Raw genomic sequence first — 20493 nt, forward strand, 5'->3', positions numbered from 1 at the left:
ATTGACTCTTTTATGTAAGCTGTCTCCTTAACTGACACAAAGTGGCATATATTTCCCAATAATTTATCTTCAAGATCTGTACTAACATCTCTTCCCTGATCCCAGCCCTTAGCACGGTTCCTTTTTGTTGGTTAGCTAGGGTGCTGAAACATCCATCTGCTTTGAAGCCCAGAACTTGCAAGTATTTGATCTACAGAAATCAAAGCATATTTTTGTGGATACAAAAATACTTGACAGAATGAGCCAGGTATTGTGGTACATATGCTCAGGAGGCTGAGGCAGGAGGGTACTGAGTTATACGCCATCCGGGGTTACATAGTGACACCCTGTCTAGAAATAATAACAGTAAATTAAAAATTGTAAACTAGCCAGGCGTGGGGGTGCATGACTTTAATCCCAGCACTGGGAGGCAGAGGTAGGAGGATTGCCGTGAGTTCGAGGCCACCCTAAGACTCCATACTGAATTCCAGGTCAGCCTGGGCCAGAGTGAGACCCCACCTTGAAAAAATAACAAATAAATAAATAATAAAAAATAAAAATTGTAAACTAAGGGCTGGAGAGATGGCATAGCCATTAAGTGCTTGCCTGTGAAGCCTAAGGACCCCAGTTAGAGGCTCGATTCCCCAGGACCCACATTGGCCAGATGCACAAGGGGGCGCACACATCTGGAGTTCGTTTACAGTGGCTGGAGGCCCTGGTGCACCCATTCTCTCTCTCTCTCTCTCTCTGCCTCTTTCTCTGTCTGTCGCTCTCAAATAAATAAATAAATAATGAAAAAATATTTTTAAAAATTGTAAACTAAGAGGATATTCTTGCCAGTTTTGTCTTAGCTCTAAACTGGAAAACATATCCACTTCAGAGAGAATAATTAACATTGTGTGTGTTTGTAATAAAATACTATGCAGTAATGGCATAATGACTGATGTATGCCATAGTATAGATAAGTCATGTGAGGTGGAAGGAGCCCTGTACAGGAGCCATGTACACACAGTTCTAAACAGGGTTCCATTATGTGACAGAAATCGGGAAGAGGAGTAGAAGACACTGGAGTGAGGGCAAGTAGGGAAGAACTTTTAGGAGTTTTGGAGTTTCTGTATTGTGATCAGGGTGTAGCTCTGTATTCAGCCAAAACCTACTGAACACAACATAGTGGTAGACGTAAAAATACCCTTTTTGGCTGAGGCGATAGCTCAGCGGTTAAAGACATGTGTTTACAAAGCCTGCGGGCCCAGATTCAAGTTTCCAGCCACTGACATAACGAAGAGTGAGCATTCGCTTGTGCTGGTGTGAGGCATTGGCATGCACATGCGCACACACCCACCCACATGCGACTAAACAAATTAAAAAATACTTTGGCTTGCATATAAAGCAGTGTGAATGTCCTTAGTGCCACTTAAAAAATGGTTCTGTGGCAAACTTTGCTACATGCATTTTTTCTTTTAAACAGTTGAAAAAAATAGTCATGGTCATTGAATGTTATAAGTTGCATATGGGCAAACATTTACAGATTCACAGATGTAATGAGCTTTCTTCTTCGTATTGTATTGCCTCATTGGGCTTCCTTATGTTCTAAAATGCATAGGAAATTGAACTTAAAAATCCTTACTCTGGGAGGATCACTGTGAGTTCAAAGCCAGCCTGAGACTACAGAGAGAGTTGAAGGTTAGCCTGGGCATGAGTGAGATCTTACTTCGAAATACTCATCCGAGAGGAAGCTTGCTCTGTCTAGCCATTCTCATTCCTGGCCCTGATGTCGCCTGTGTAGGGAAGAGTCATGCTGTGACCCCTCTGAGCAGAACCCGCGAGGCAGTGTTCATGGAAGGGCCCAGGGTAGTGTCTGGCCCAAACTACTGACCGGTCAGGAGCTTCCAGCGCAACAAAGACCTAAGGCATGAAGCTCCTGCTACTGATGACTAATTCCAAAACAAAAGGTGGCTCCTGACCATGCTTAGTGCTTATCCAGGCAGTCCTCCTGACTTCCTGCAATCAAAGGGGTCACATGACATGCGGAAAACAAAAGCCAAGCTGTCAGGGACTTGGAAATTCTGCACTGTGCATGGCTTGTGTGCCTCCAGGGCAATTGAGAATTAAATGTGGTAATGGAATTACACTACTTTTATTGCCTTTGGGAGGACAAACCCTTGGAGTACCAGTTACATGCAAGGTACACTGTGGGTGCTAAGTCAATGTCAGTAATGCGTAGCATACAGCCTCTTACTCGTCAGCTACTCTCTGAGTGTGGAGCATTGTCTGAGGTGGGGCCTCCAGCAATCAGATTTCTAGAGCATGTGACTGATGAGTGGTCTTTCTAGATTCTCCTACCTCTGTCTCATGTCTGCTTTTTCGTTCCTGGTTTGTGTATGGGAAGTACAGTTGAGTTCCCTGTCTTTCTCTGGTGACCAGTTAGCGCAGGTTTCTCTGGTGAAAGCGGTAACAAGAATGTCTGTGTTCAGTTCACACCACAGCCATAGAAGAGGTAGACACCATGTCCAGATAACAGTGGATGCCTTGAGGCCAGCTGTCCTTTTCTCTACTTTACCCATTGCTACAGTGCCTTCTCCTTATTGAGGAAAAGTAGATCAGTAACTACTGAATTTCTACCATTAGCACCTATTATATTTTCAAAAGTTTATACTAGAGTTTGTTTCTTTTTTGGAGGTGTTTGTGCGCTCATATATGTCTGTGGGTACATTTTTGTTTATTCTTATTTATTTGAGAGAGACAGAGAGAAAGAGGCAGATAGAGAGAAAGAGCGAGAGAAAGAGAATGGACATGTCAGGGCCTCCAGCCACTGCAAACAAACGAACTCCAGATGTGTGCACCCCCTTGTGCATCTGGCTGACATGGGACCTGGGGAATCGAGCCTCGAACCTGGTCCTTAGGCTTCACAGGCAAGCGCTTACCTGTTAAGCCATCTCTCCAGCCCTTATTTATTTATTAAGAGAGAGAGAGGGGGGGGGGAATATGAATGGGTATGCCAGGGCTTCCAGCAACTTCAGAAGAATTCCAGACGTGTGCACCTCCTTGTGCATCTGGCTTATGTGGGTCCTGGAGAATAGAACTGGGATCCTTTAGCTTTGCAGGGAAACACCTTAACCGCTAAGCCATCTCTCCAGCCCCTCACTGGCCATCTTATCTAGACAGATTCTCTCTCTGCCCCTGGAGCTCACCAGGTTGGGTGGACTAGCTCTCAGGTAAGGGTTGGGTTCTCCTCGCCTACCTCCTCAGCTCTCTTGGGTTATAGGTGCGCCACCACACCTAGTATTTTAAAGGGGTGCCTAGGGTTGATCTCATGATTGCAAGATAAGCCCTTTATCTCTGGAGCCACCTCCCCAGCCCAACCTGTTAGTTTTGTTGTCTTGAGACTGAGTCTCACTTTGTAGCCTAGGTTTGACTCAGACTCCCAGAAATCCTCCTGCCTCCTGTCTTCCCAAATGCTGGGATTGCGGGTGTTGGCCACGATTCATGAATCCTGTCAGTTTCTTTATTTTTATTAAGAGTGATGCATGCTTTAACCCCAGCACTTGGGAGGGTGAGATAGGAGGGGTATTGTGAGTTCAAGACCACCCTGAGACTACCCAGTGAATTCCAGGTCAGCCTGGGCTAGTACAAAACCCTACCCTGTAAAACCAAAAGAAAGAAAGGGAGGGAGGGAAAGAAAAGATGTTCTCAGGTGTTTGGAATTGCTTTAGTCAAAGTTCTTCAGAATCGAGGCTGTGAAGCAATCACTTTTGATAGTTTTTTTTTTTTTTTTAAGGTTTGTGACACTTGAATTCAAGTTAATTTAAGACTTTTTTAAAAAAAAATCTAAAGTCTGTGGCACTAATGTAATATAAATGTAAGATTTGTATTTCCAATATTGTGACAAACTCACCAAAAAGAACAGTTTGTAAATCCTAAATCTTCCTGTGACCAGGTGTTGACTTTCCAGCTGAGCTGAATCAGACTTTGATCCACTTAAGATGAGAAATGCAGCGTGTGCAGTTTCTAGTGCCAGGGCTGGGGGACAGACCTCAGAGGCAATCTTAAAAGCCAAGCCCCTGTCCAGATAAGACATGGTAGGCCCTGGGGAAACTAATTATTTCCTTGTCCTTTTCTTTTTTGTTTGTTTGTTTTTTTGTTTTTTTGAGGTAGTGTCTCCCTCTAGCCCAGGCTGACCTGGAATTCACTATGTAGTCTCAGGATGGCCTCAAACTCACAGTGATCCTCCTATCTCTGCCTCCCCAGTGCTGGTTTAAAGACATGCACCGCCACACCCGGCTGTCCTTGTCCCTTTTTTCAAAATGTGTAGACTTCATCTGCCAGAGAAGGGCTCATTGTTAGACTCAGTGTGCAGGATTTAGACATATTTTCCTCCAGTGGAGTCACTCTTCTTAATCATGTTCTTGGAAATGGTACACCTGCCTAATTAAAACAAGTTCTGGACTACAGGGGACAGTGTGAGCATTTCAATTAATGCCACACAAGTGATAATCATGGCTGATATTCTTAGAATGTCTCATTTTCATTTCTTTGTGGCTAGACTTCTGTTGTTTCATACTTCTAAACCTGCCTTGGGTCATGGGAATTTCCTAGGAGTGTGTGGTTTTGGTTTTAAGTGATTTCTTTCAGTGGAAAAAAAATGGGTGTGTTTTAGGAATATGCGTAGGGATGCTTTTAAATATTTTTGTTTCATTAAGCTTTATTTATTTACTGTCACTTTTAAAATACGGAGAACCTTCATCACTGTGACAGGGAGTTAAAATCCAGCTGTCATATTTAACGTACACATTTCCAGTAATAAATTCTCTTGCTCAGAGTAATACGGAAGCTCGATCCACAGAGCCAGTGAGGATGATATAGTGCTCCCTCACAGAACCAATTACCTGCTGAGCAGTATAACGAGCCGGAAAGTCCATATAGCAAGAGTCAAATTAAGATAAAATTGTCCATGTGACATCTTATAGTAAGTATGTCTCCAATTATCTTCAGGAAAAAAATTACTTAGCATCTTCTCACGTCCAGATTTACGGTGGAATGTCAGGAATGGACAGAACAAAACAAAAGGGTGTGTGAGCGCTGAGAAAATGTGATAGGCATGTGGTACATGAGGTTTTGTTCTGCTGGAAGGACCTGGAGTAAACTCACGTGCTGCACGAAGTGCTGGACGCCAAACCGCCTCGCCGCGCGTGGCTTCCTGACCACAGTTGCTCCGTAGCAGCAAGGTAATGCCAGGAGAGCTTTTCAAGTTGATGTGTTTCCAAAGACCACACAGATCGCTGTGGTCTATATCCAGGTCAAGATTGGGCTTAACCTGCTCAGGTTAGCAAGTGGTTATGTGGGAAGAAATGAAAGCTAGTTCTTTATTAGATCAGAGTCAAATAGAATGCTGAAGTGGCAAAAAAAGAATGTTAATATTCTGGAAACAAGGACAGTTTTCAACCCCCTGTCACTCTGCTGTCATTTGTGAGGTTGTGGACAATAATAAGTTCCTAGTAATAAAGTACCAACACTTACAGCATGTCTTTTCTAAAAAATCATTTTATTTGAGAGCGAGTGAGTGAGCAAGCGAGCGAGTGAGAGAGAGAGAGAGTGTGAATGGGCACGCCAGGGCCTCCAGCCATTGCAAACGAACTTCAGACATGTGCGCCCCCTTGTGCATTTGGCAAACGTGGGTCCTGGGGAATCGAGCCTCGAATCAAGGTCCTTAGTCTTCACAGGCAAGCGCTTAACCGCTAAGCCATCTCTCCAGCCCCAGCATTTCTTTTGAAAAATAGATTAAGGTCTGAGGATGTGGCTCAGTGGATAGAGGGCCTGCTTGCCATGCACAAAGCCCTGTTCTATTCCCAACACTACGTAAATGTTTACCCAGCATCTGGAAATGAAGGAAGAACAGAAGTTCAGTGTTATCTTCTATATGTGTGTAGTGAGTTTGAGGCCACCCTGAGCTGTATGAGACCATGCCTCAAAAAAGGAAGAAAATTAGATTGAAAGTCATACATACAGTAGGGTGTGCCTGCAGTCCTAGCTCATGGAGGTGGAGCTGGAGACAAGGAGGGTCAGGAGTTCAAGGCCAGCCTGGTCTACATGAGAATCTGTTTGAAACAAGTAAATATATTGAAAATATTACACTCTTTAATATTTTTTGAGAGCAAGAGGAGGTAGGTGAGTTGAGGGTATGGCTCACCACTGCTAGATTCAGCTATTTTGGGGTGAGCCCTAACAGTTCATACTTAGCGGGTAACTTTCTCACAGCTGTGTTTTAATATTTTGGTCCTGCCTTATCAGATTATGTCCAGGGAGGTATATTGCAAACGTAGATATCATGTATTATATATGTCAGAATAAGAAAATTAATTTATTAGTATCCTTTAACAAGAAATCTACCCACCTGTTAATGGTTGATTTACTTGCTATGTTTGTAATTGTTTCTGTTATATTTATTTATTTATTTATTTGTGAAAAGAGAGGGAGAGAATGAGTGCACCAGGGCTTCCTGCTGCTGCCAACAAATGTGCCACTTTGTGCATCTGGCTTTACCTGGTACGGGGAAGTGAACCCTGGCCAGCACACTTTGCAAACAAATGCCTTTAACCATTGAGCCATCTCACCAACCCTGTATGTAATTACTAAGGGTATACCTAAAAATGAAATGATAGCAGTCAATATTTTGAGATCTGTTGGATTGGAGGAACACTTCACAACCTCACCCCACTGTGTTCATTTGTTTATTCTAAAATCTGTGTCCTGAAGCTAAGGCTTCTGCGGTGATTCCTGTTGTTTCTCATACCCTAGCAGTTTACAGAAGACACACAATAAACCAATAACCACGAGTCTGATAGTCACTCTTCCCTGGATAGATAGGAGTGCTAGGAAGAAAAGCGGGGTTTGGACGGGGTCAACCTGGCCAGTGAATAGTTTCAGAGAGGATACGTAAGGCAGCCCCTCAGATAAGACGATACCCAGGAGTGAAGGGCTTGGAGCCATCTGACCGGGTACTTCTGTCTTAGTAAGCACCTGACTGTAGGGAAACATTTAGCTTGACTGTAAAATGGAGACAAAGACCTCTCTCCCAAGGCCTTGTCTCCCTGGGATTGCGTTAAGTACCAGCAAAACACTTGGGAAAAGCATTGTGGTAAGATCTAAGTACAACACAGGAAAGCAGGAATTAAAGAGGTCCAGAAGTCTTTAGAGACCTTTTACTCACAGCTTGGTCGGAGTTAGTGAAATGGGGCATCTGAGGTTAAAAATAGGCATTGTATAACATTACTTGTGAATTCATACTCATATTTTCATTTTTAGCATTCATTTAGGTTTTGTTATTGTTGTTGTGTTCAAGATTCGGTCTTGCTCTAGCCTCGGCTAACCTGGAATTCAGTATGTTGTCTCAGACTAGCCTCAAACTCACAGCCACAGCCATCCTCCTACCTCGGCCTCCTGAGTGCTGGGATTAAAGGAACCACTAGGCTGTGTGTGTGTGTGTGTGTGTGTGTGTGTTTATCTACGTATACGTATATGTATAGGTGTTTTTTTGGTTTTGCAAGGTAGAGTTTGGCTCTATCCCAGGCTAAACTGGAATTCACTCTATAGATTCAGGCTGGCCTTGAACTCAAGATGATCCTCATACCTCTGCCTCTGAAGTGCTAGGATTAAAGGCATGTGTCACCACACCCAGCTAGACCTCAGGTCAGTCTCTCCCTCCCCAGCCCCCCCAAGCCCAGCTTCTAGTTTTATCTTGGCTCCCAGTTCTTGAAATTCTTTAAGATTCATATCAAGGATTTAGAGAACCAGAGAGCCTTCTGTGGAGCTATTTTAAACTCCAAAACAAGACTGGAGAGATGGCTCAGTGGTTAAAGGCTCTTGGTTGCAAAGCCTACAGACCTAGTACCACATAAAACCAGATTCACGAAGTTGGTGCATGTGTCTGGAGTTCTTAACAGCAAAAGGCTGTGTGAGTGGAACGAATCACATATTAACACCTGCTCTCCAATAAGCAGCAGTTTGCAGTCTCTGCTTGCTGCCATGAATGCGCTCAGACTGGCTGTTTTCTGAGTCACTTGAAAATTGCAAGCATCATGATCCTTCTGAATATCTTGTGTCTTCTAAGTACAAAGCCATGGTTCTCCATGATCATAGTACGGCTTTATGTGTCACCTAATCCTTAGTGCACATGCCCTAATTGTTCCAGGAACATCCTTTACATTGGTAGCTGCTATTTTGCAAATCAGGATCCAGCCAAGGATCATCAATTGTTTAGTCTTTGTGACACTTGAGCTGCCTAAACTTGTTCTTTGGGTTCTACATGATTCTGACATTCTCTGATGAGGCCAAGTAAGTTACTTGGTGGAGAATTCTTCAGTTTGGATTTGCTTGTTTTCCCCATCGGTAGAGTCACCAAGAACCTGACAAAGGCAATGCCAAGTCCCTCATGGCAGAACTCGAGGCACATGATGAGAGTCCTGTACGGGTTATGCTATCCCCCTTCTAATTAATCACCATCATCTTCGAATAGGCTGCCTTTTTGTAGTTCTTAAAACACATGCTATTGGTCATGGGAGAACTTGGATGGAAGAGATTATGAACTCATTACTAAATAGCCATTGTCCCTGATGGGAAGATAATTTGTAACCATCTGTTTTTCTGAGAGGAGTAGAAGGAAGAAAAGAAATGGGCTTCAGGGAAAATAGACTTCTATTTAAGTCCATCTCCCATTTGAACTTGTGCGCGCATATAGGAGTTACTTAACTTCTTAGATCCTCAGTTCCCCCCTCTTATGGGGGGATAGAGCCACATACCTTGCAATATGGTAACGGTGAATAAAAGTGATAGTGGAAGAGGGACCACCAGTTTACAGCTGCCTTGGACCACTGCTTGGGAAAAACAGGAGATGGTTTCATACCAGAGCCTGAAAATAATGATCAACAGGTTAAGTAGTGCCTTTGGGGGATTTCAAAGAAAGGACTCTTGGAAATCAGGGGGGTTCTTTTATTTGAAGGATGATGGTGTAGCATAGGGCAGCCTGGAACTCACTGTAAACCAAGCTGGCCTGGAACTCATTGCAGTCCTCCTGCCTCAGGGTTCCAGGTGCTGGGACCATGCCTAATCTGGGATTCTCTTTTCATGCTTCTTCCATTTTAATTGCCTATAGTAGAGCTGTACGGAATCAAATCCCCATTTACTCAGACTTCTTTGTGACTGCAATCCATTTTGCTTTATTACAAGGGATTATTTTTTTAAACAGTTTATACATAGTCTGAGAATAGTGAATCATAATAATTCTGTGACCCATTTACATGCATTACTGTAGAAGTTTCATTTCATACAAGTGACAATTTTTTAAAGTTAATTAGACTCGGCTACACTGAGGTTAGCAAAAAACTGCTTTGAATTATCAATAATTCAGCAGGGCAGACATTTCTGTGTAATGCAGTGGTTTTATAGAGTATTGTGAGATAGTTATCCTTAAAATAAATGGTTGTGCGCATACATCAGCGTGGTGGGGCTCCCTTGGATGTAGCGTGAAGTGATAGCATCTATGCTGTCCATTATTGGGCCGAGTGCGGGACATCAGTCTTTGTGGCCATGACCTACTAGCAACCTTTGTCCTTTGTGTTACCTTTAGTTAAAAACGAAAAATGAGCACAGATGCTGGCTGATGGCCACGGCTCTCTTTCAGCTGAAAATTCATCTGCGAAAGAAAAATGGAACTGCAGATTTGGATTTGTTTCATTGCATGAATGACACATGACATTCTGTAAATTATTTATCACTGCAAGGATGGCAGCAGTAGCTTGAACGTTGTTCTATCAAATGAAAGCGGGAATCCCATTAGTACAAGGACCGTGTTTTAGCTAAAATCTATCAGGGGAACGTTGTCACTTTAAAACCAGATTGTTCTTTTAATTGCTATTTAAAGGAACAAAAGTGTTCCCAAGGTACTGCAGTTGAGCAGTTGCAAGTAATAACTATGGATCCATAATTATGCAGTGCTGATTATCTGGCATTTAAAAAACTGTGGCTAGAGTCAGTGACCAATTTGTTGTAGCTTGTCTTTTTGGGGTTTTCTAGTACAGAATATTTTTACACTGTGCTTTTTTCACTAGGGCTACAAAAATGCATTTGCATTGCTCCCTCAAAAAGTAAAGGCTATGCATATTAATAGAACAAATTAAGCTGAATATAAAGGCAAGATAATGAACAATATGTTATAAGATGAAACTAGCAGTCATATTAAATAATTTTGTGAATGTTGGTCATAAGACGAATTCTTGATTTTGATGACATTGGTTGAGATCAGTAAAACCATTTGAAATACTGTCTTAGAGATGAGGTTGATTATTATTATTATTATTATTTTGGTTTTTCGAGGTAGGGTCTTACTCTAGCCCAGGCTGACCTGGAATTCACTATGGAGTCTCAGGGTGGCCTTGAACTCATGGCGATCCTCCTACTTCTGTCTCCCGAGTGCTGGGATTAAAGGTGTGCACCACCATGCCTGGGTTTTGAGTTTTCTTTTTAACTAGTAGAGTCTTCGTTTATTCGACTGTTAAGTATATTTATTATTTATTTATTTATGAGAGAGAGGGGCAGAGAGAGACAGAAAGAGAGAGAGAGAGAAAGAATAGGTGCGCCAGAGCCTCCAGCCACTGCAAATGGACTTCAAATGCATTTGCGCCACTTTGTGTATCTGGCTTATGTGGGTCTGAGGGAATTGAACGGAGGTCCTTTGGCTTTGCAGGCAAGTGCCTTCACCACTAAGCCATCTCTCCAGCTCCTAGTAAGTATATTTTGAGTGCTTACTGTGAAACAGGCAAATATAGCGGCATTTGGGATTGAAAAGTTGAACAAATGAGGTTTATTCTACGCTGATGTTTACTTAGAGAATTAGCTTTAGCAATATCTGGTTTTTGATTTACATTTAGAAACATTTGTGATTATGTTGTTTTCTTGCCCTAAATTTTTGATTCATGAGATTCAAATATAAGGACTTCATAGTAACATTCAGATAGCTAGCAGACAGCATGTGTGAAGGCTTGGAGTAGGCAATAAAATTTTAGCTTTTATAGAGTTTTGGCTGTTCAAGATAATGTGACCAGATCTGTAGACACAGCTCACCCTATTCATGTGGATGGCACCATCAGCATTGCTGTAGTGGTAAATAACCACGGAGATGGAACGTATGCAGATTTATACGTTGTAAAAGGCAGTTTCCATAGAGCTAAAGGTGCTAGAGGGAAAGGCGATGTTTTGTTGTTTCTTTTGTAAAGTGGTAATGATGGGGTTTACCTCTGTGTACTGGTTCCCTGTTTAGCCCTTGTAAGGAAGAAGGCTGGCGAATGGTCTTTCGATCTTCTCAAGTGGTCCTGGTTATCCTTGGTTCACATGTCACCTAAATATATACATTTTATGGCTAATATATTTTTTTAACTTTTAAACATGCTTTATTAATTTATTTTTGAGGATGGGAAGGGGCAAGAATGGGCATACCCGGGTCTCCAGACACTGCTAACGAACTCCAGACACATGCGCCACCCCGTACACATGGGTACTGGAGAATCGAACCTAAATCCCTAGGCTTCGCAGGCAAATGCCTTAACTTGAGCCCAATTTATTTTCTTTAACTTTTTTTGTTGACAGCATCCATAATTATAGACAATAAACTACAATAATCTCCTCCTCATCCCCATTACCCCCTCACAATTTCCTCTCTCCATCATCATATCCCCTCCCCTTCTCAATTAGTCTCTTTTATTTTGTTGTCTTCCTCTTTTCCTTCCATTATGAGGGTCTTATGTGGCTAGTACCAGACACTGCGAGGTCATGGATATCCAGACCCTTTTGTGTCTGGAAGAGTGCATTGTAAGGAGGCCTGCCCTTTCTTTGGCTCTTACGTTCTTTCTGCCACCTCTTCCACGATGGACTCTGAGACTTGGAAGGTGTGATAGAAATATCTCAGTCCTGAGCACTCCTGTCACTTCTTCTCAGCACTGTGGTCCCTTTTGAGTCATCCCATTGGAACTGCCATCTGAAAAGAGAAGCTTCTCTAACCAAAAGTGAGCGTATCAATAATATACACATATAAACATTAAAGAAAAATGCTTACCAGGCAGTTTGGTGAGTGTAATATAGTCATTGAGCCAGACAACACTAGTCATTACTCCCCTGGGTCGCATGCCCTTCAATGCCATAGGCTTTTGACTAGGTTTTCCGTATCAGGCAGGGATTCCCTGCTGTGGAGCGGGCTTCTAGTACAATTAAGGAACAGTTGGTTTACCCATAACAGACATGCTACTAGTGCACCAGTTGGTGTATTTGGCCTTGCTGGCTAATCTTAAGGATTGCAGCGTCCACTGCTATTTATCACTGTTGATACCTTCTCTCTCCCGTAGGGCTGCATGCAGAGCTCTCTGTCTCTGGTCTCCATGGAGGAGGTTTTCAGCTCAGCTCCAGCTTGATTTTTTCAATGGCCTTGCAGCCCAACCATGTGGTGTCTTCACCAGTATGGTCTAACCATCTATTCCTGGTGGGAAACCAAGAGCTTTGGCAATGGCCTGTATGTTTTGGGGGCACCAGGGACCTCCCTGGCCAACTCACTGGAAGATATCCCATCCCTGGCACTAAAATTTTTATGTAACAATCTATGACTTCTGGGTGTGTCATTATCTAAACAAGTAGATTTTCATATTATGCCCAGTATTTAATAGGTGAATAATTCTAATATTTGCTAAGGTTTCATTTAACAATCTGATTTAACTATAAGATATTCATAGAATTTAATGCTGAACAGATGATTCCATTTACTCTAGGCATATAGATTATGGGAACAATTGAGATTTCAGATGAATGTTTAATGTTCATTTCAGATGGCTATATAATATATGTAAAGATCTTAGGTTTCATTGGCTTAATAAAAATTACTTTTGGAACTTACACACTACACTTAAATATATTTTATTCATATAGTACTTTGTTTTATGATACGTTATGATCATTTTTATTAGCAAATGTCAGTGTGAGGGCACTAGAGAGATGGCTCGTTGGTTAAAGGAGCTTTCTTGCAAACCCTGATGGCCTGGGTTTGATCTCCCAGTACCAAAGTAAAACAGATAAAAAGTGACACATACATCTGGATTTCATTTGCAGGGGCAAGAGGTCTTGGCACACCCATACTCATTCTCTCTCTCTCTCTCTCTCTCTCTCTCTCTCTCTCTCTCTCTCTCATTGCAAATAAATGAAAAAAAAAAAAGGTTTAAGAAAAATGTCAGTTTAAAACTGAATTTTGCAAGTTTCCTTTGTTTAAGAAATATGTTAAAAAGCTTGGATGTTAAGGTTTTGTTTAAATTTTGAAATGAAAGCTAACAGTACATAATACTTTAATTTTGTTATAGCCCCGTGCCGATCCCATTCCAATCTGTAGCTTCTGTTTGGGGACTAAAGAATCAAATCGTGAAAAGAAACCGGAAGAACTCCTGTCCTGTGCAGATTGTGGCAGTAGCGGTAAGTTATATTTTTTGTTTTACTCATTGATTTCTCAGTCTCATAGCTTCTTGCTTTAGTAAAACTTACCATATTTGCTATTTAATTATTTGATAATGTAATAGGTTTTAATTTAAAAGTTAAATTCAGAGAAATATGAGTATATCAGCACTGGCATACCTGACAGGTTTTTGTAGTACTACAGATTAATATTTATCATCAGTTTTCAACTTCATAGCTGTGTTGATAATACAGTATGCAGCCTTCAGTACAGTCGTTAAATTCACAATAGAGAATTTTTATTTATTGAAAAAGAGTCTTGCCATGTAGCCTAGCCTGGCTTCAAACTCATAATCTTCCTCCTTGGATTACAAGGATGGTATATGTTACACTAAGTTTTGTTTTTAATTTAAAATATTTGTTTGTTGATTTAAGAGAGAGAATGAATGGATGGGTTACAACAGGGCCTCTTACCATTGCAAAAAATTCGAGGTAGAGTCTTGCTGTAGCCCAGGCTGACCTGGAATTCACTTTGGAGTCTCAGGGTGGCCTCGAACTGACAGCAGTCCTCCTACCTCTGCCTCCCGAGTGCTGGGATTAAAGGCGTGCACCACCATGCCTGGCTCCCCTCAGCTTTTTTTAAAAATATATTTTATTTATTTATGTGTGAGAGAGAAAGGCAGAGAGAGAGAGAGGGAGAGGGGGAGAGAGAGAGGATGGGCGCATCAGGGCCTCCAGCCCCACTGCAAACGAACTCCAGCTGCACGTGCCACCTAGTGCATCTGGCTTATGTGGGTCCTGGAGAATCAAACCGTGATCCTATGCAGGCAAATGCCTTAACCACCAAGCCATCTCTCCAGCACCCCCCTCTTTTAAAAGAAATTTTAAATTACTGTCAACATCCATAATTATAGATAATAAACCATGTTAACAATAAACCATATTAATTCCCTTCCCTCTGACTTTCCCCTTCACAACTCCACTCTCATATCCCCTCCCCCTCTCAGTCAGTCTCTCTTTTATTTTGATGTCATCATCTTTTCATCCTGTTAGGAGAAACTTGTATAGGTAGTGTCAGACACTGTGAGGTCATGGATATCCAGGCCATTTTGTGTCTGGAAGAGTGCATTGTAAGGAGTCCTACCCTTCCTTTGGCTCTTACATTCCTTCTGCCAACTCTTCCACAATCGACCCTGAGCCTTGGAAGGTATGATAGAGATGTTTCAGTGCTGAGCACTCCTCTGTCACTTCTCAGCATTCTGGTGCCTTTTCAGTCATCCCAGAGGTTACTGCCATCTGAAAAGAGAAGCTTTTCTAACCAAAAGTGAGAGTAGCTTTAATACATGCATATGAACAAAGAAGTGCTTATCGGGTAGTTTGGTGAGCTTCGTATATGCATTTATCCAGACACCAGCAGCCATTACACCCCTAGGGCTCATGACTTCCCCCAGCATAGGTTTTCAGTTCTGGCATGTATTTCCTCCTTGGAGCGGGCCTCCGGTCCACTTAGAGAGCCGTTGGATTCCCCCATAACAGACATGCCACTGTTGCGCCCACTGCCTCATTTGGCCTGGCTGGCCCAACTTAAGGCTTGCAGTGTCCACTGTTGAGTATCTCCACTGATAACATCCCTGTATCCTGTGGAGCTGCACCCAGCATAGCTTTTTCCAGCTGTCAGCAGATCTACTAAGAGGAGGTTTTCAGCTCTGCTCTAGCAGGATTTCTCAGTGACCTTGTAGCCCTAGCATGTGGAGTCTTCAGCAATAGGGTCTTACTATCTGTCCCTCTCCTCCCTCCCTTACAGCCCCTTTATAGCTTACAGGCCTTTGCTACTAAATTCTAACTGACATTCAAGTCCAAACATTTGTACCTAGACTCCACTTGTGAGAGAACATGTAACACTTGACTTTCTGGGCCTGGGTTACCTCAGTATATGTAATTCTTTCCTGGTCTATCCATTCCCCTGCAAATTCCATAATTTCATTTTTTGTTACCACTGAATAGAACTCCATTGTATGAAGATGTACCACCACATCTTCATTATCCATTCATCAATTGAGGAACTTCTAGGCTGGTTCCATTTGCTAGCTATTGTGAATAGATTGGCAATAAACATGGCTGAGCAAGTATCTTTAAGGTTGTGCGATGAGTCCTTAGGATATATATCGACAAATGATATAGCTGGGTCATATGGTAAATCTATTTTTAGCTGTGTCAGAAACCTCCACACTGATTTCCATAAAAGCTATACCGGTTTACATTCCCACCAGTAGCGTAAAAGGGTTCCTCTTTTTCCTCATCCTTACCAGTATTTATTGTCATTTGTTTTCTTGATGATAGCCATTCTGATAGGAGTGAGATGGAATCTTAAAGTAGTTTTAATTTGCATTTCCCTGATGGCTAAGGATGTAGAACATTTTTTTACATGTTTATGGGCCATCTGTATTTCTTGTTTTGAGAACTCTTTTTAGTTGCATAGCCCAGTTTTTAATTGGGTTGTTTTATTTCTTCTTATTTAGTTATTTTAATTCTTTGTAGATTGAATTCTTTGTATAAGATCTATATGTCTGTTATTGTGCCCGTACCATACTGTTTTTGTTACTGTGACTTTATAATCTAGCTTTAAAATATCAGGTATGGTGATACCAACCAGCCTTATTTTGTTGCTCAAAATTGTTTTGGATATTCAAGCTTTTTTGTGCTTCCAAATGAATTTTAGGATTGTTTTTCTATTTCGGTAAAGAATGCCATTGGAATTTTGATGGGTATTACATTAAATGTATAGATTTCTTTTGGTAAGATTGATTCTTCAAAGAACATGATGTCTTTCCATTTCCTAGTGCCTTTTGCAATTTCTGTCCTGAGTGTTTTAAATTTTTCATTGTAGAGATCCTTCACTTCCTTTGTTGGGTTTATTCCAAGGTACTTTATTTTTTTTAGAGGCAATTGTAAATGAGAGTGTTTCCCTGATTTCATCCTCAACATGTTTGTTTTTAGTATATAGAAAGGCTGCTGGTTTGTGTTTGTTTATTTTGTATCTTGCTACTTTGCTAAAAGTGTTTTATGAGCTCTAACAGTTGGCTGGTAGAGTCATTAGGGTTCTTTATGTATAGAATCATATCATCTGAAATAATGATAATTTGATCCATTCCTTTCCAATTTGTTTCCCTTCTATGAGTGTCTCTTGCCTTATTCTTATGGCTAAAACTTCCAGTACTATATTAAATAAAAGTGGGGACAGTGGACACCCTTATCTTGTTCTTGATTCTAGTGGAAAAGCTTCAAGATTCTCTCCATTTCGTATTATGTTGGCTGTAGATTTGTCAGGCAAGTGCCTTAACCATTGAGCCATCTCTTCAGCCCAAGGTTTGTCTTAAATAGCTTCTATTATGTTATGGCATGTTCCTTCTATTTTCAGTTTCTATAGTACTCTTACCATGAAGGGATGCTGGATTCTGTTGAATGCCATTTCTGTGTCTATTGAGTGTGATTTTTGTCCTTCCGTCCGTTTATAATGTACTACATTTGTCAGTTTGCGTATGTTAAACTCTCCCTGCATCTCTGGGATAAAACATACTTGGTTGGGGTGAATGATCTTTCTGAATTTTTGTATCTATGTTCATGAGGGTGATTGGTCTGTAATTTTCTTTTGTCTGTCTTTGTGTGGTTTTGGTATCACAATTACGTTAGCTGTATAGGAGTTTTTTTTAGTACCCCTTCCTTTTCTCTTTTATGGAAACATTTGGGAAGCATTGTTGTGAGTTCTTCCATGAAGGTCTGGTAAAACTCACCATTGAGTCTATCTGTTCCTGGAATTTTTTAGTTGGGAGAGTTTTTATAATTTCTTCGACCTCTGTACTTATTATACACCTATTTAATATTTTATTATTTATTTATTTATTTGAGAGAGAAAGACAGAGAGAGAATGGGTACACCATGGAGGGCTTCTAGCCATTGCAAATGAACCCCAGATGCATGTACCACGTTGTGCATCTGGCTTGCATGGGTCTTGGAGAATTGAACCCAGGTCCTTTTCTTTGTAGGCAAGCACCTTAACCAATAAGTCATCTCTCCAGCTCTTACAGGCCTACTTAAATGAGATTTATCTCATCTTGATTTAACTTTGATAGGTCACATATATCTAGGAAATCATCCATTTCTTTCAGATTTTCAAATTCAGTGGAGTTCATGTTCTTATAATTTTCTGAAATTTCTTTAGTATCTGTTATAATGGTGCCTTTTCATCTCTAATGTTATTGATTTATATCTCTCCTTTTTTTGCTTTTTTTTAAAATTTTTTATTAGCATTTTCCATGATTATAAAAAAAAATCCCATGGTTATTCCCTCCTCCCCCCCCCCCACTTTCCCCTTTGAAATTCCTTTTTTTGCTTTTTTTAAAAATATTTTTTGTTCATTATTTATTTATTTATTTGAGAGTGACAGACAGTGAGAAAGACAGATAGAGGGAGAGAGAGAGGATGGGTGAGCCAGGGCTTCCAGCCACTGCAAACAAACTCCAGACGCGTGCGCCCCCTTGTGCATCTGGCTAACGTGGGACCTGGGGAACCGAGCCTCGACCCGGGGTCCTTAGGCTTCACAGGCAAGCGCTTAACCACTAAGCCATCTCTCCAGCCCCTTTTCTTGCTTTTTTAAGTAGGGTCTCACTTTTGTGCAGGCTGACTTGGAATTCACTATATAGTCTCAGAGTGGCCTCTAACTCATGGCAATTCTCCTGTCTCTGCCTCCCAAGTGATGGGATTAAAGGGGTGCACCATAATGTCCAGATCTTCTTTCTTATGGTCAGATTTGCTAAAGATTTGTCAATCTTACTTAAACTCTTTGTTTCACTGATATTTAAAAAAAAAATATTTTTTTGTTATTTTTATTTATTTGAGAGAGACAGATAGAGAAAGAGGCAGAGAAAGAGAATGGGCATGCCAGGGCTTCCAGCCACTGTAAACGAACTCCAGATGCGTGCTCCCCCTTGTGCATCTGGCTAACGTGGATCCTGGGGAACCAAGCCTCAAACCAGGGTCCTTAGGCTTCACAGGCAAGCGTTTAACCGCTAAACCATCTCTCCAGCCCTGATTTTTTTTTTTTTAGGTGAACTATTAAGCTGTTTACTTGAAACTTTTCAAAGTTCTTTTTTATTCCTAAATTTTAAAATTTTTATTTATTTATTTGATAGAGATAAAAAGAGGCACAGTGGGTGGGGGGAGAATATGGGTGCACCAGGTGCCTGCAGCCTCAGAAAATGAACCCAGATGCATGTACCACTTAGTGCCTCTGGCTTAAGTTGTTCCTGGAGAATTGAACCTGGGTCCTTTGGCTTTTCAGGCAAGTGTCTTAACTGCTAAGTCAACTCTCTCCAGCCAGAATCCTGCTTTTAACCTAGTCTGCAAACCTGTGTCTTTCGGTTGGGGTATTGAGTCCGTTGATATTAAATGTTGTTATTGAAAGGTGTGCATTTATTCTTGTCATTTTCAAGTTTTGTAGTTTTTGTGGGTTTTCCTTTATTCTCTTGTATTACCTGTTTTTGAGTGTGTGTGTGTGTGTGTGTGTGTATACATGTATATATATGTATATGTATGTATATATACACACACATATATGTATGAATATATATATGTTTGTCTATGTATGTATATGTATACATATATATGCATGTATGTATGTGTGTGTATACATGTATATATATGTATATGTATGTATATATACACACACATATATGTATGAATATATATATGTTTGTCTATGTATGTATATGTATACATATATATGCATGTATATGTGTGTGTGTGTGTGTGTGTGTGTGTGTGTGTGTGTGTGTATATCCCCCTGTTTCCTTATGTGTGTGCTTTTCTTTCTCTTCATCATGGGGGATCCTGTTGAGTATTTTCTGCAGAGCTAGTTCGGTTTTCATATATTCCTCTAGCCTGCTTTTGTTGTGGAATGTCCTTATTTCTCCATCTATTTGGATGGATAGCTTTGCAGGATAAAGTAATCTTGGCTGACAGTTGTTATCGTTCAGAACTTGGAGTACATCACTCCAAGCCCTTCTGGCTTTTAAAGTTTATATTGAGTAATCTGCTGTTATCCTGATGGGATTACCTTTGTGACTTGGTTTTTCTAACTGCTTTCAGTATATTTTCTTCAGTTTGTGTGTTTTCCACTTTAATTATGATGTGACAGTGAGATGTTCTTTCCTTATTTTGTCTGTCTGGTGTTATAAAGGCTTTCCCTATTGGGGGGAAGTATTTTTCTATGTTTTTGTTGAAAATACCTGCCATGCCTTTGGAATGAAATTCTCCTGCTCTGCCCTGAATTTTTATGTTTGATCTGTTCATAGTTTCCCAAATATCTTGAAATTCCCATTCATGCCTTTCTATTAGTTTGTCTTTCTCATTTTGGGTTTGTATTAGCTATGCCTCCCGGTCTTCTAGTTTAGATATTCTGGCCTGTCTTTAATCCCTTCTACTGGTAAGACTTTCTATTTGACTTACTATGTTTTCATTTCTAATATTTCTGATTGGTGTTTTTTCATTATTTCTCTTTCCTTACTTGTGTCTTGTATTGACGTCCTTATTTCATCTTTACGTTGGTTTCCTGTGTTCTCTTGGGATTCCTTCAGGAGTTTATGTTCTTTGATTCCTTTGATTTCTTTGAGCATAAATAGAATCACGTTTTTTTAAAAAATATATTTTCAGGTATTTCATCTTAAACAAGTCTCAGTGGAGGTTATTTCTGATGGATTTATAATTTTTGGTAGGATTTTCTTTTTTTTGTTTCTTGTATTATAATGTAGAGATTTTTGCATCTTGAGTTAATTTGATGCTTGGGTTTTCTAGTTATATGCAGTGTTCTTAGCCATGTAAATCCAACTTTATATGTCTTCAGGGTAGGAGTTTAAGGTGCCAGGTGTAGCTCTTATACTCCAAGAGAAACAGCAGAAATGACCCCAGGTGTTGAGTTTGCCTAGTAAACTGGGTGGAGCAATTTACTGGCAAATTCTAAAATTCAACTGAACAATATACACA

The 20493-nt window shown here is 40.7% G+C and overlaps 1 protein-coding gene across 4 annotated transcripts in view; it reads left to right on the forward strand.

Annotated features, from left to right (window-relative positions):
- Kat6b (lysine acetyltransferase 6B) overlaps positions 1 to 20493 on the forward strand; it is a 214720-nt gene that overhangs the window by 120422 nt on the left and 73805 nt on the right. For all 4 annotated transcript variants that reach the window (XM_045137158.1, XM_045137157.1, XM_045137159.1 and 1 more), the window contains exon 3: positions 13368 to 13476. In XM_045137158.1, the coding sequence (XP_044993093.1) occupies positions 13368 to 13476 (109 nt within the window). The remainder of the gene's footprint in view (positions 1 to 13367; positions 13477 to 20493) is intronic.

The sequence above is a fragment of the Jaculus jaculus genome, chromosome 18, assembly GCF_020740685.1.
Source record: "Jaculus jaculus isolate mJacJac1 chromosome 18, mJacJac1.mat.Y.cur, whole genome shotgun sequence".
Taxonomy (NCBI): Eukaryota; Metazoa; Chordata; class Mammalia; order Rodentia; family Dipodidae; genus Jaculus; species Jaculus jaculus.